Source organism: Puntigrus tetrazona, chromosome 12, assembly GCF_018831695.1.
Source record: "Puntigrus tetrazona isolate hp1 chromosome 12, ASM1883169v1, whole genome shotgun sequence".
NCBI lineage: Eukaryota > Metazoa > Chordata > Actinopteri > Cypriniformes > Cyprinidae > Puntigrus > Puntigrus tetrazona.
The window spans coordinates 18,646,028-18,662,390 of NC_056710.1; the positions used below are offsets into that span (position 1 = coordinate 18,646,028).

The window sequence follows — 16,363 nt, forward strand, 5'->3', positions numbered from 1 at the left end:
ATTTTGGCCATTTCATTCAATCGTTCAAAAAAAAAAAAAAAAAAAAAAATATATATATATATATATAAATATATATATATATATATATATATATATATATATATATATATATATATATATATATATATATATATATATATATATATATATATATATAAATTTTTTCAACAAAAATGATTAAAATATATTAATTTCAGAAGGAACATGTGACACCTAAGACTGGAGTAATGATGCTGAAATTTGGCTTTGCATCCTAGGAATTAATTACATTTTAACTTGAACGTCGTTATTTGAAATTGTAATATTTCAGAATACAACTTTTACTGCATATTTTATCAAATTCAAGTGAGCGCAAGAAACGTCTTTCAAAGACAAAAACCTTACCTACCCCAAACCTTTGAACAATATTAACATAGCTATACACACACACACACACACTTGCGACTTCACGTGTCAAAGTTCTACACATTTACATTTTTTTTTTTACTTCTATGTATAAACAATATTTACTGCACAAACGATATGCTACCTCTCAATTCCAAAAAAATAAATAAATAATAATAATAATTCGCTAAGGTCACCTGAAATCATTTGAATAAGTGTTGGGCAGTGTGCTGATTCAGATAAACACAATTAAAATTTTATTTAACTTTGGTCAAAAATAATCAAACAAGTGTACACTTTCACAATGTTAGCATCATCATCAACAAGGAACAAAAAGGTCTGCGAGTACGTATCCGACCTGTCCGTTCCCAGATTCAAAGAGCGTCACAATCAGCTAGAACAACAACTTTGTACTTGTCAACCGTTAAGTTACGCTCGTCATTTTGACATCAGTTTTGCAGCCGCGTGTCAAAATTCAGCAGCGCGCAAACTTTGTCGTCACCGGTTTCTTTAAACCGCAACCTGGTGCGAGATATCCATTAAAAACGACTTCCCGCGCGACGCATGTTTCTATCTCGGCATCAGGATGGGATCAGTCAACTTTGATTGACTGGAGGAAAGCCAGTTTTGTCTCAAGAGGCACTGAACACGTCGGTTTTGATTTGAGTGTTCCGTGATATATACGATATCTCGTATATATTAGTGTCCAAATACTAAGCCGCACAAACCGTAGCAGCACGTGAACGGACATATGGAGTGCTAAAATAAAAAAAAATAATGCATGTCGAAGGTAGCCGGGCGTCGTATGGGTGACGGGTTGTAGAGATCATCTAGTCCTCAAGGTTAAAGGAGGAATATTATAGGACGTACAGACAGATTTAAGGCGGTAGAATCCCTTTGCGAAGTAAAAAAGAAAAACCGTAAATATCAAAATGAAAACTAAAGCGAAACAGACGGCAATACTGATGCTTATCATGGCCAGTGTCCTCAATCAAACAGTGCAACTGCAAATTCAAGTAGTACAATACGGAGATTTGCTTCCCAACTGGAACATTATGAGGGAATTTTTCTGACAAAGCAGAAACCGAAAATGGGGCCATTTTGTTTTCGCCGGAAGTCCTTCCAATCGCCAAATCGCTTTTTTTATGGAATTCCCAAATAATGCTGCAGCTTTGGGTTCAGCAGGATGATTTCACATTTTAACCACTGGCGCTCCAGATCTACATATGCAGATTACATGCAAATATAGAACGTAAAAATTCATACATACCTGCTCATAATGTAAAAAACGCTTTCTCTTTGTAGTTATGTTACTTTTATTAAGTGGTTTGACACCAGATGGTGCAATATATAGATACAGTCAGTGAGTAGATATTATTATGCATGAGAAAACAAGAAAAAGTATAAAATAAAAACAGAACGAAAATAAAAACGGAGGGGGGGAGGGGGAGGGGAAACAAAACTGTCCACTGACCGAAACGAAGACCTGTTTTAAGTGCTTAAAAAGGTAGGACATGAAGGCCTTGAGAGTCGGCCGGGGGAAGGAATGTTAACAGGCATTAAACAAATGCTCATGAAGGCCTGAATTTTCGAACGGCGAGTACATACGATTGACAGCAAGACGTTACTCATCCTGGTGCGTTTCCGTACTTTTGGTCGTCAAATCATAAAAACGTAAGGCTCAGTCGAGAGACGAATACATGTACGACTTTTGCGAAGTGGATCTAGCCTCTTAATGCTGATTGGTGCGGGTTCCGTTGCTGGAGGGTTGGTCGATATCGGCCTTTCCTCGTTTCTTTTTTTATTTTTGTTTGGGGTCGTCGTGAATAATTGAAGCCCTCCCAAAGAGGATCCCCCCTCCCTCCCCCCCCAAATATACAGTCTGTCTCTCAGCTTCCTGGTTAACGTGAATACAAGTGCTTTGCTTTGTCAGGTCGACAACAGGGCCATATTTCTCTTACAGATTTAACGACTAGGCTTATCATTGCAAAGTACGAGATTTTTGGAGCGTCCTCCGACCTGCGAGGGGTGTGGGGGTTAGGGGAGGGGAGGGGAGGAGGGGTTATTTTTCTTGATTTTTGTTTCTTCTTGGTTTTTAAATCACACTCTCTCTCTCTCTCTTTTTTTTTCTAATTAATTTTGTCCTGGAATATATACAGGTTGTTGGTGGCGGCCACAGCTATGACGTTCTCTTTCGGGTGCCAGGCGGTGTGTAGGATCTTCTTGTTGAAGTCCAGGCTGTCCACGCTGATTTCGTCTTTCTTCCGTTTGCCGCCGGTGCACACCTTGCGGGGTTTGAGCATGGCACGGGGTTTACTGTTCTCCCTCGAAGCCTCCAGTGTGATGTCCCTGCGCGTGTTCCTGTCGAACATCCTAAAGAAATTGTTGTAGGAACCCGTCATAATGGCACTGAGAAGGGAGAGAATGAGATGAAAAAAAACAAAAAACTGGTCAATTTCTTGCATATGATAGGTTACATAAACAGCTGCACCATTTTTCAAAAAAAAACATGCACCACCACTGCATTTAGGCAACTTTTTGCATCTGTACAAGTTAAACAGTTTGGCTATCTTTACGATATCTTAAGTATTAAGCATCCTTTCAATCACACCTTTTGTGTTTAAGTACCACTTAATTCCAAATCACTAACAAAACAATTTTAGCACACAGGATAAACATTACTGTTCACTTTTAAACATTATAAAAGATTAAAAACTGGTTTAAACACTGATGAAGATCCATCCGCTCTTTTTTTTTTTTTTTTTTTTTTTTAAATAAGGGCTGAGTGGTTTCATCCACAACCAAATTTCACAATTTATAATGCATAAATAAATGCACATTTCTTGAATAAATGTAAATATTTTTTAAAAAGATTTTATTTTCATATTTTGCTATAATAAATATCTCTCACACATTTATACAATCATTAAAAATAAAATACATATACATATATATATATATATATATATATATATATATATATATATATATATATATATATATATATATATACATATATATATATACATATATACATATACATATATATATACATTATATATATATATATATATATATATATATATATATATATAAAAAACACACACTTAAAATGCAGAATCCTCTCTTATTAAAGTGTTCCGCACCTGTCTGAACCGTTCCAACAGCACTCAAACTTGTCGAAAATGCAGTCGTTCTCGTAGAGCGAGCACAACTTGCTACGTAGGTACTCATGTACCTAAAACAGAGGAGCAAAACAAACGTGAATCCATAACCAACAAAATAAACAAAGAAATGGTCATATCATGCAAAATTACATCTAAGTGGCGTGTGAAACTTCGGGGGAGGTGCCAGCAGTATTTGAAGAATGTATTAATTGAAGACGTGAAACACCATGTTCTGAAAACATGACAGTACAAGCTCTGGAATGTCAGCTGTTGCAATACTAGGATATCTGCTATACCTGGTAGGTCTCTACGGGCCGGTTTTCCATATTCAGGTCCCAAACCTTAACGGAGAGGTAATCGCGGGTCATCATGTATCGACCGCTGTGGCTGAACTTGACATCAGATATGGAGGAGATGATTTCTGAGAAGAACGACCGGCTGCTGGGATCTTCTGGCTCCTCAAAAACTTGAACAAAAACAATATTTTTGGGGATATTTCAGACGTTGAACAATAAAAATAATTCGGTACATATACACTACCGTTCAAAGGTTTGGGATCAGAATGATTTAAAAACATTAATATTCAGTAAAGATGCGCTGAATTGCAAGTGATGGCAACGATATTTATAATGTTACAAAATGAGAAAAAATTGTGTCTTTTTTTATATATATATATATATATATATATATATATATATATATATATATATATATATATAGATAGATAGATAGATAGATAGATAGATAGACAGATAGACAGATAGACAGACAGACAGATAGATAGATAGATAGATAGACAGATAGATAGATAGATAGATAGACAGATAGATAGATAGATAGATAGACAGATAGACAGATAGACAGACAGACAGATAGACAGATAGATATAGAGAGAGCGCGCATTTAAATAGGAATATTTCATTCTCATTTCACAATAAGCAGGTTTTATAGAGTTATTAAATATATAATACAAATCTGACCCCAAGCTTTTGAACAGTAGTGTATGTTTATATGCCACAATGCACTTGACTTGATTTCTAGTGTGACCAATGGACCAGAAATGAACCCTATCAACAAGAGCAGACTGCCAAGCGCCTAAATGTTTATCCTACAATATATATAATACTGTCACATTTCTTTTTGTAAAGAATTATTCAGCATGTAATACTTGGTAAAATGACAAAACTAAAGGATTAAATTGTGTACACAACACTAACGGTCCATTTATTCCATCCAAACACTAGTTTTTTGTGCTTTGTTTTGTAGCTAGTGAATTTGACAGGAAGTAAATAGTGAGAGTTAGCTTCTTTTTTTTTTTTTAGCTTCGCTGGTCTAGAGTGAGGTCCAAGTTGAGATCAGAGCACTCGATTAATTACATAATCCAGCGATTACACAACACAAGGCCATGCTGACATTAAACAGCGGACGGCAAAAACAGACAAAACGAGAACTTTCCACGGCCTTTCAGTGAGAGAGAAAAAGGACACTGCGTCAGAGAACATTCCCACGCAGAGAGTTCAGACTCTCCGTCTGATGGAAAATAAAGGGACGGAAGAGTATAAAAGGGGAATAAATAGACAAGTGGAGAAAAAAAAGGAAAAAAGAAGTCTGAAACTGACTTAAAATACTCACATTTGCTATGTCTATCGCAGAGCGCGGCGGCCCTCATGTCACACAGGCGGATGGTTCCTTTACTACTGCTGTATACAAAGACATTACACTGGTGTGGGTGACACTCGGCCGCCGTTATCACCTCCGTCAGCTCCTCCATATTGGCTGGTTTTATATCTACAATGTCTGAGGGGGGAAACGGTAAAGGAATGCAACAGAAATCACCTTAAACACACTTTTAAAGTCGCTGAGATGTGTCAGAGATGAAGGCCTTGGTCATTCGATTTCTGAAGAAAAGGCTGAAAAACACAACTGGAGCTGACGGTGCATCTTGAAATAATTTGATTGGCCAATGTGTTAAGCGACAAATACAACTGTTCAAGAGGACATATTGCATTGTTCACTTAATATATTAGATCATATGAATACAACTATATTTTACATGCATAGGAGTTATATGTAAAATACAGTCGCATCTATGCGGTCTAATGTATTAAAAATGTACATGGCGTAAATACTTAAAAGCGAGCAATTTTTAGTACATTTCAGACATTCATAGCAAGATCAAGGGTATTTTAATAAAAGGAAAAAAAAAAAATGTCGCTGATAGTGTCAAGGATACTAAAACTTCTATCTGTGATTTCTAAATGCCAGAGGTTTATTCTGAGGTCGTCTGCAGAAAGGTATGTTTCATAATCACTATTTACTGAAATGGAATTGATGTGATATGTATGTGCGTTTGCAAATATTCTGCGTGGGCTTGCTTCCACCATCAAGTCCATCGGCATAAGCACAGGAACCTGCGAAACAACCAGAGAATTACTTATTACTCTTAAAAAAGAAAAAGTAAATATTTAAATGAGAAGAAATGATCTGAAATATTCTCTTGAACTCCCCTTATATTATAGTTAATATCTGTAATAATCACTTTGCACGCTCTTTGATGTTGCGGAAATGGTTAGATAAATGTAAATGTAAAATGTCTAGCATAATCTTTTGATTGTTTTTAGATTTTAAATTTTTATGATTTAATCAGTCGCTTTTTATCAACTTTATCAACACACACACACCCCTACAAAAAAAATATGAAACAGAAAACACGGTCAAAATCAACAGTATGATGAATAATTATTAACATCAAAACTGATACTTTTACCTGTTAACTTACATATCCCTATTTTATGCTTTTTAAGCACAAATGAGGAATTATATACACGGCGCTGTAAAAAAAGAACCACCGTTTATTTAAATTTAGCGTTAAGGCAGCATTTCTCGATTCCGGTTCTCATTTTGTACGTTCTCTTATCGCTTCAAACGTTTGCTCTATTCGAACGCAAGTGCCCTGCGAAGTAGACATCAGGATATTCCAGTTTAAAGCGAATGCATGCGTCCCACTGAAAGGGCACCGAAGTGTGCGAGACGTGAATTTAAATTGTATTTATTTACGGAGGTTTATGATGCGACACTCGTCCGTGTGTAAAGTCGTTGCGCAGAATCCACGAATAAATACTTTGTACGGAATGTGGACTCTCGACTCTCCCACTCGAACGACATGATTCTGGCGTGCGTCGTCTTGTTTGACGGCAGGTGTCAGCGTTAAAGGCACAATACTGCCACCCGGGTTATGGTTATGGTTACCGGCAAACACGGTATATCGTCACACTCTAAATTAACACGATGTTAATATTTCACGATTTGAATATCACTGTTACCGTCAATAACGTTATACAGCAACACCCCTTACATAAGTGCAGTATTTTATATATATATATATATATATATATATATATATATATATATATATATATATATATATATATATATATATATATATATATATATATATATATATATATATATATATATATATATATATATATATATATATATATATATATATATATATATATATATACACACACACACATGCATATTTATAAATACATAATTAACATACACAGTACACGCACTTATGTAAACGAAAACCTTTTTGGATGCGATTAATCGATTAATTACTCACGATTAATCGCGTGACAGCACTAAATATGCAATATAACCTATAAAGGTTGCAATGAAAAACCACCCTTGTCTTGACTTGTCTGGAACACATCCCTTTCTGTCCATGCTTCTTCATCAGGTGTGAATAACATAAGCAGTCCTGCCCCACTGACAGCTTGGGTGTATGCCGTGCATTTACATGACATGGCATGTACTCAGACTGCACCGTTCTGGAAACATCTGACTATACATCTTATTAAATATGTACTAAAACCCAGCGCTTCGCCGCACGGCCAACCTTCCCCGGCTGCGTTCTCAACTCAAAACGTCATCGGCAGAGAAGCGGCAAACTAACCCGTAGCGTTGTGATTCGAAAGGGATCTCGCAGTCTACCGTCTTCATCTTTAAGGTTGTATCCTTCCGCTCGTTTGTCCCTTTCGCTGATCTTCCATAGTTTGATGGTTTTATCTTTTTTTGTGAAAACAAAACAAAAAAAACGAGTCAGTAATGGAGAAATTGCACATCCAAAGCTCCTTTCTAAAGAGGAAATGGAGCCAAAAAGCAGCCACATTTTCCTTTAAATCAAAGCAAAATATGTCACTGTCTGCCTAGGTAGGCAATTTTAAAACAGCTATGGATGCATCACCATTCATAAATTGGTTGTTGGTAATATTTTTTTGTTCTTGAAAGCAACTAATGATCACCAAGGTTGCATCCGATTGATATCCAAATGCATTAAATATTGTAAAATACCTTTTTTTAATCTGAATATTTTACAATATAATTTAAATTTCAACATCGTTACCGCAGTCTTCACATGATCCTCCAAAAAAAAAAAAACAACAAGTAGAAAATACTTTGGCTACTGAATGTGTGGAAACTTTTTTGTTCAGGTTTTTTTTGTGTGTGTGTGAATCTGAGACGTGGTGCGCAAAACAAAAACAGAAGCAAAATCTCAACTGTCATACCATTTGCAGAAAGGAGAAAGTGTGCAGCGTTCTGTTGCGGGAGCCATCTGATTTTATTGATCTTTTCCTCGATTTCTAAACTTTTCAAGTAATCGAACTCGGGCTCGTGACTCTGAAAGGTGCTGTACACGTTGTATTCCCCTCTCGAGAGCGGGCGGTTTTTACTCTACGGAGAGAGACATTGAACACATAAGTTAGCGATGAATCACACTTCCTAAAAAGAAATTCAATAAAAACCTTTGGGTTGCTTCACCTCCTGTTCTCGCTGAAATATGACGACTCTTCCCCCTTTGTCTCCTGTGGCTAGTAACTCTCCCGAATAGTTAAATTCAACAGTTGAGATAATGTCCGCTGCATGTCCAAAAAGGAAGAAAGATATAATTACATATCACGCACACATTAAACATCCACAGCTTTGACACAAATTCATGTTTTTGGTCATATTGTGCGAGACCGATCATTGCACATCAAAGACAAATAACGTCCTTCATTCGTTAAATATTCATGGTTCGTGACTCATCTTCAAGCACGCTTAAGTGTACGTGTTTTAAGCTCAAACTGGAATTAAATCCATTTTGTACGTTCAACGTGAACCGCTTCAAAAAAGAAGAAAGCACTAACATCAAAACTGATCCTAAATGTACGTTCTTAGCCCAGCTACGCAATGCACGTGGTGCGATTTTTTTTTTTTTATAGTTCATACATCAAAAGTTACTTCTGTTAGGATCGAGTGCGTTCAAGCCGCCCGGCCGGGGACCATCAACTCGAGACCCGAATGAAGACATATCCAACTAACCCAACACAAAATAAATGTGCCACATCAAGCTTGGAGAACACACTTTAACATCCAAAGCGACCCGACATGGCATCTTTGTTTTGCTTCAAGCTGACTTTAATATACTGCTCAATAAAATGCATTCATTTATTAACGAAATGTGTAAACCCAATCAATTTCATTATAGATTTTAGCTTCCGTTTGCAACATTTTGCAGAAGCGAGTACGCAAAAGTGCTACATTTAAAATAAGAAGACTTATCTACAATGCCTTTATTCAGCCGAATGCATTTTATGACATTTGAGCACACTTTAACGTGTTTTGTACGGTTAAAGGGAAACACCCACCCACTACAACTACAGAGCTTAGAAGTGGCACAACTATTTTTTTTGGTGTAACTTCGATTGGATTCGTCCGAAAGGAAAAAGTCCCACACACCTAGGATGACTCGAAGACGAGGAACACACGTGCTAATTATAGGAGGTTTTATTCTGAAGCTCAGAATGGTGTAAAAAAAAAAAGCGATCTGTGCTCAGTGTGGATCATTTCCTCTCTCCACCCCTGCCGCTTCACCTTTCTGATCTCTCTCGCTCGGAGGGAAGGACACGGGGACAAACAGAGGCATGATTCGGTGTTCCTGAAACCGAACTATTAGCTCAACGCGGACAGAAACGCACACAGGCCTGCGCTTCGTTCAGCCGATAGTCTCATACACCGAAAACAGTAGCAGAGACAATCAAACAACTCTTACATTCACTGAACTAAAAACTGATGGCCATTGGTTTCTTCTATGAGCGACGGGTTAAAAATCGAACAAAATAATTCCTTAGAGCCTTCGTTTCGGTTCAGAGATAGTTTTGGCTACAGGTTTTGTTGTAGCCAAACAAAAAAAAAACTGATTGTTTTGGTAAAGATTAAGATTTCAGTTTATACAGAAACAGCACGGTTCATAGAAACTTCACTGTTGAGCACCATCACATCATTTACTCACCGCTGTAGCTTTGTGTATGTTTTTTTTTTAATGAATTCGAGTGTGTTCGAGGTGCTCGGCCGGGGGTCAGCTGAATGAAGACCGATTAACCGAATAGCCTAACGAAAAAATAAATGTGCCACGTCAAGCCTGGAGAACGAACTTTAACATCCCGATTTGGCACCTGTACTTTACTTCAAGCTGACTTTAACATATTGATCGGCAAAACAATCAACGAAATGTGTAAACGCAATCAATTTTATTTTACAAGGACACAGAAATATAAAGTGGCCGGTGTAGCTCATGTTTATTACGGTGAACCACTGCTGCAATAAAAAGTTACGATTTTCTTCATTTCTCCTTTGCAACAAACGAATGTCTCGCACCACAACGTTCAAGTGAGGAAATTGTGTTCTTTTATGCATTCAATTAATAGCATACTAAAGCAAAAAAAAGAGAAATAAAGCACAAACCTACCAAGGCATCAATTATGATATAAAACTGAAATCCAAGGTCATCAGCTAATGAGCGACTAGCATGCGGTGGCGTCCGTCTCTGGACAGTCTGTGTGTGATTAATCAATCTCTAGTCACACCGGTGACGGCGAGTAATCTGATGACTCACAAACATCAGCGGGTGAACCTCACCAAACACAACAAGAACATGCCCGGTCAGATTTCACTCCAACATCAACATTAAGATTTTACTGATGACCGCTGCAAAAACAACATTTTCCTCTTAAACTCCTGTTACATTAATCTTCAATTTATTACCACTCGATGATAGCAAATAAGACGCACATCATGTTTCACACAAATCAATTTAATATTGGAAAAAATAAAAAAATAAAAACTGCACATACTTCAGATTTACATATTTAGTATTAATATAGAGTAGTATTTGTTTTTCGTACGATGTTTTACAATTTAATGATTACCACTTGCATCATTTGAAAATCTGCATATAGTATATTCTCATTAAAAATACATATTTTTATAAAAAACTAAAACCTATGAACACATTGAAATATTACCTTTTTAAAATTATATTAACTTTTGTATAATAATTAACACTAATACTACTAATCGTACAATTTAATGTGCCAACATTAGATTGCACAAAATTCTATTAATAATGTTGCTGTCACAACTGATAAATTTCAATAATATGCAAAACTATTATTGCTATCATTTATATTTTATGCCAATGTTTGTTATATGCAATACATTTTAATCTAATAAAAATGGGCACAAAATCAATTGCATCATTTTATTCAATATTTGAAACAATATCTGCCTATACTATATTCTTAAAAAAATGATTTTTTTCCCCCTTAGTTATGAGCATATTTTAAACATTTAAATATTTTTTACTTTAATTATATTAACCTTTGTATTATAATCAACAAGTAAATTTACAAGTAAATGTGTCCAGATTAAATTGCACAATTTAATATTTTGTTCACATTTGATAAATTTCAATATATTCTTCAAAACACAATATTATCATTGCTATTTATATTTTATATGAATCAACAGCAGTTATTAACCAAAAATATATACCATATATATATATATATATATATATATATATATATATATATATATATATATATATATATATATATAAAAAATTATATCCGTTTAGAAGAAATATTGTTTCTTACAGTAACAACTGCTTAATTACAGTTTAATTGTCATGTACAAAATAAAAACATCCTAATCGGTCCTAAAAACAGTGCTTCATTTCATTTCTGCATTTTTCCCCCTTAAATTTGGGGTCTAAGATGACCTGCATGTTTTTGTGAAATTCAATCTAGCGTGAAGAGACATGATCATTAACCATCCTGATTTTTTCACCCCGTCATGTGCATCTGAAGACGACACGAGTACAGATAGAGAGGAAACACCTCTGTACTGTATCACAACACAAACCAAAACATCCGCAGCAGGTACATGTCGGACGGTGACCGCCTCGTAAATAAACCATCCGAGCAAATATAACAGATTAACGTCCACATCGGACATCAGCCGCAACCTACGGCAACGCAGCATTTGCACCCCCCCGAAGCCAGATCGAATCAGAGCATCGTACAGTAACCCAAACAACACGTTACATCACAGAGGAGTCCGTTAGCGCTAGGAATGAGCTCGAAAACAAGCGGAGCACCCAGAGTGAGAGGCAAACGGAGATAAACGCACACGTACCCATCCTGGAAGGTAGAGAGAGGCCATTATAGCACAGTTCCAGGCTGTGGCTGTCAGCAGCGCACACGAGACAGCAGAGGAAGATTTAAGAGCCTGGGAGTATCTGCGGTACGGACGGCACTGGCTCGCCCGCAGGGAGGGTGAGCGAGGGGCGCCGAGCGGCCATGTTGGACAGGTAAGATCGTGAGGGAATCCCTCCACGCGACACAAACCCTTCGTTTACACCCCGAACTAATTAAGGCCTTATAAACACACATGTATAACTTTAAAAGGAGCTCACAGCGCAGTCCTTCCCACAAACAAATGACTCACTTCCTGTTTGAATGACTTTCAGGGGTAGAGAAACAGCATGCTGAAGCAACTAACACAATGATAAATTCCACTTTAATATCCATGCCAACCCTGCACAAATGTGTAAACAGAAATATAGCAGTTTATTATACTATATACTACATACTACAAAATGTTATGGACTATATAGACGCATACATAATACATATGCACTCATATAAACTAATTTGAGATTTTTTTCAAAGGTTTTGAATGTTTAAAACCTTTTACATAAATGTACGAAAACTGCTGTAAAACATTGCTAATGAAATTTATACAAGGAATTTTTCACACGAACATACTTCTATACATTTGTTAAACTCTATAGAAACAAACAAAAACATGCACACATCATTTATTAAAAATGTGAAAGTAATAAAAGGAAAAATAAAATAGAAAAAATTAATATATATTTTTTTTCAACTTTTTTTTTTAAAGAAACGCTGAAAATGTAAAAAACAACAAAAAAAAAAAAAACAAAATAAAGCATTCTTTTTTTTAAATGCTTTCATAAAATAATTGCAAAACAGCAGTTGCTGTTTCTTCAAGGTATTTTTTGTACACTTTTGTTTATTTTTGCACGCAAGTCTGGCATACCGCTGTGCAAAACACCTTATTTATACCTAATCGATGAGTCAAACCAACGAGGGTCAATATGAACCCTATTTTGCACATTTATTCCAATAAATCATACGCAACACGTTTATAAAGGCAGTTTCCCGTTCTAAAACACACAAAACCTCCACTAAGAAAGTGCAGAGAAAAGCGGAAGTCTTCACACTTAGGAATTACTCAGATGGACAGGAGCCAGCGACTATCCCAAAGCTGTTTATTATGCCGAGTGTGAGAAAGCCAGAGCACATTCAATTCTATGTTTGCATCCTGTCAGTCTGAAGCTCTGCTAAAAATACACACGACACGGACGGTATTGTTTTGAATCCTTGTCGCTAAAACCCAAAAGTCCATGCCCATAAAACTCCAAAGGAAAGAAAGATTCGGTTATCGCTCGGAGCGATCACACCTCACAGTCTGGTGAAACAGTGATCTCTAAATAACCTTCTCTTCCACATAAGGGCCACTCGGCTCAGATGATATTACACCAGTCAACATGTGTCCGTTTCCTAGAAATACGTTTTATTTTTCACAGAGGGCAAAGCGGAGAACTGGAAGAGGCAAAAACGTCAACAACCAACCGCCACCATTCAAACTAAACTCAATTAAAACTTTCATTTCAGCATTAAACGTCCTTAAGAAACGTCTCTGAACGGCTGCGCGTTTTGCCTCGTGCACACAACCTCGGAGAAATCTGCGGTAAACTTCGGTTTGCCTTCCTAGACACACGAGCACATCTGCATACCCGAAACCCCCCGTAAAGCCTCAGCGACCGATCTCTGGATGAAGCCGAGAGAAAATCCTCGGACACGGCACACGTATAATCGCGAGCAGGTCGGACCAGTTGGACGTGCTTTCCGCCATTTCAAAAGGCAGGATGTGCTTCCCTACAGGAGCCCCAGAAAACAGCAAAAAATGTTCACGGACGCACCCACCGGCAGACCAATCCATCAATCCGCAACGTGCCACACCATAAGAAATTGTGTTTTGGATTTATTGCTAATACTGTACTACGCTGACCTGCCGTTTGCCAACAATTCCCTTCATGGGATTAAAAACTCATTTTTTTCCCAAAACTGCCATATTTCCCATTGAAACTTGCATTTAAAAAGTAGCCAATCGTCTGCTACTTGACGACGACGGTCTCATTTCAGGCAAACACATACGTTTTTGTTTTAAACTGGTAAATTTAAGACCATTTGGCTTCAGCGATGTCTTCTTCCTGACATTCAGTAGAGAGAAAACATCCAAAATAATCCATTTTACACTTACTTTTTGGATTTCAAATACAACACATAACTTCGAAAAGTAGTTTTTCACAAACAAAAAATGTCCAATCCTGCAGAACGTACATCAACTATACATACTATAGGCTCAACTATAGAATATAGATAAGTATTATTCCTATCTATATTCTAAAGAATTTTACAGACATGTGTGCTCACATATCACTTGCTTTATGCATGTAACTATTTTGTAAAGCATGATTAAAATGTATTAAACTACTGGCCAGTAATTTCTAATTCACAGAATGACCAAAGAGATAAATTAGTGATGTTTTTTTTTTTTTATTAGATGCATCATTTGCATACCTAAAATAAAGTTTCAGAAAACCTGTAATACAAACTAGCCCTAATGTACAGTGAACGGGTCTAATCATCAGAGGAATTTTACTTTATTAGTTACATTTTTTGACGTATTCTAACTAAAATAGTATAAAGGGGGAGTGGCATTCTTATTCTTGAAAGTATTTGATTGGACAAAAACTTTGGACACACCTACGAGTGCAACTTGAGTCATCGATGTTTTTGCTTTTCCTCCTAATTTTCCATTTAATTCGTTTCTACTTAATACAGTATTCCTTGTTCACATTTGTGGTTGCACACTAATGCATAAAGCCATGTAATAACCAGGATATTACAATAATGTCTGTAAAATAATAAAATAAGCTGTCTTTGTCTATTATGTGACAATGACCAGCTGACAGGGCATTATTCCATTACACCCATTACATTTAATAACTTACAGCATGTGGTTTTACCCAAAGCGACTTACGATTAAAGAACATAAAAAGCATTCTATCATACATGAGCCAATAATATGAACACGTCCTTTGACTACTAAAAAGTCTTTTAGAGTAATTACGATAATTGTGATGTGCATGTGCATTCTCATGGATCTTTAACACTGCTGTCTCCATCTCTTCCTATCATACTTTGCTATGCACCCTTCAATACTACAAAACTCCTCCAGTGCGTTCATCACTCATGCATACTCACCCAAAGGTGTCTGAAACAAACGCAAGCCGTTATTTACCTTCTGCAACATCTTCATCTATGGCTCCTTTGACCTGGGAGAAGCACCACTGGAAATCATTGCCTCCACCAACCCCTGCAACAACAACAACACAAGTGCATTGAAATGCATGCTCGGATCACCCCCCCAGAAGCATCTGATCACGCAGAAGGCAGAGCCCTGCCAGCTCGAGCACGCATACTGAGATAAAGCGGGAGATGTGGGTTTGATTTAGTGTCAGCTAAGGGGGCTGGTTTGATGTTTAGGCCGCACCGCTGCCGCTCGCGCCCCCGCCTACCAGCACAAACCCCCGCGCGGCGCGTTTACCTGCCATCATCGCCTGTGCCTGTGACTCGAAGCCTTCAGCGCGGCTTATCCTGGAGCTCAGCCGGGCGGACGGTGCGAACGAGCGCGGAATGAGAGCGAGCGGAGGCGAGCGGGATCTGCCCGTGATTTGGTTTCGCTTCAAGATGGCGCACGCTGCCCGTCGACATGACACAGTGACGTCATTTAACCAAGCGCGCCGTGCGCCCGGCGCGTCCTCGATGCGCTGGGGTTTGCGCAGACGCCGTGCGAGTTACGCAAAGACGCCCTTGTTTTGTTTGTTTGTTTATTGGCTGGATGAATGTACGGATGAGTGACAGGCGAAATACCTTCGATGACACACGCTCGGTCTCTCCTGAGAACACATTTTGTTGTTGTTGCTTTCACTGTGTACAATTTAGCATACACAAAATGCTAGCTTTGACATGACAAGTTTCCTCCATAACATGGGCTTCATAGAAATAGAGAAAGTCTGGTGAAAATGGCATTTGTTCAGGCTGAGAGACTGGAAAAGAGAGAAAACGGAAATGCATATCACCAGACAGTATTTCTAAAGTGTGAGTAATTAATGAAAAAAAAAAAAAAAAAAAAATATATATATATATATATATATATATATATATATATATATATATATATATATATATATATATATATATATATATATATATATATATAAATAATGTCTTTTATGTTCAACAGCAGAAATAAAAAGACAATAA

At 37.1% G+C, this 16,363-nt stretch overlaps 1 protein-coding gene across 1 annotated transcript; it reads right to left on the minus strand.

The window, feature by feature from the left end:
* Positions 1 to 618: 618 nt before the first annotated feature.
* On the minus strand, positions 619 to 15,881 carry ppp2r2d (protein phosphatase 2, regulatory subunit B, delta). The gene is made up of 10 exons (XM_043253950.1): positions 15,645 to 15,881; positions 15,339 to 15,413; positions 8,382 to 8,479; positions 8,129 to 8,294; positions 7,516 to 7,628; positions 5,785 to 5,962; positions 5,184 to 5,348; positions 3,848 to 4,017; positions 3,531 to 3,622; positions 619 to 2,793 (listed from the first exon to the last, which is right to left on the minus strand). The coding sequence occupies exons 1-10, from the start codon at positions 15,652 to 15,654 to the stop codon at positions 2,514 to 2,516; spliced, it is 1,347 nt and encodes a 448-aa protein (XP_043109885.1). The 5' UTR covers positions 15,655 to 15,881; the 3' UTR covers positions 619 to 2,513.
* Positions 15,882 to 16,363: the final 482 nt, after the last annotated feature.

What these genes read in the sequence shown, in the direction of transcription:
- ppp2r2d (XM_043253950.1), bottom strand. An exon ending in AGATGAAGATGTTGCAGAAG is followed by an intron (nt 8,480 to 15,338) that starts GTAAATAACGGC and finishes TTGGACATGCAG; the next exon opens with CGGACATTATCTCAACTGTT. An exon ending in CTTTCTCCTTTCTGCAAATG is followed by an intron (nt 7,629 to 8,128) that starts GTATGACAGTTG and finishes TCACAAAAAAAG; the next exon opens with ATAAAACCATCAAACTATGG.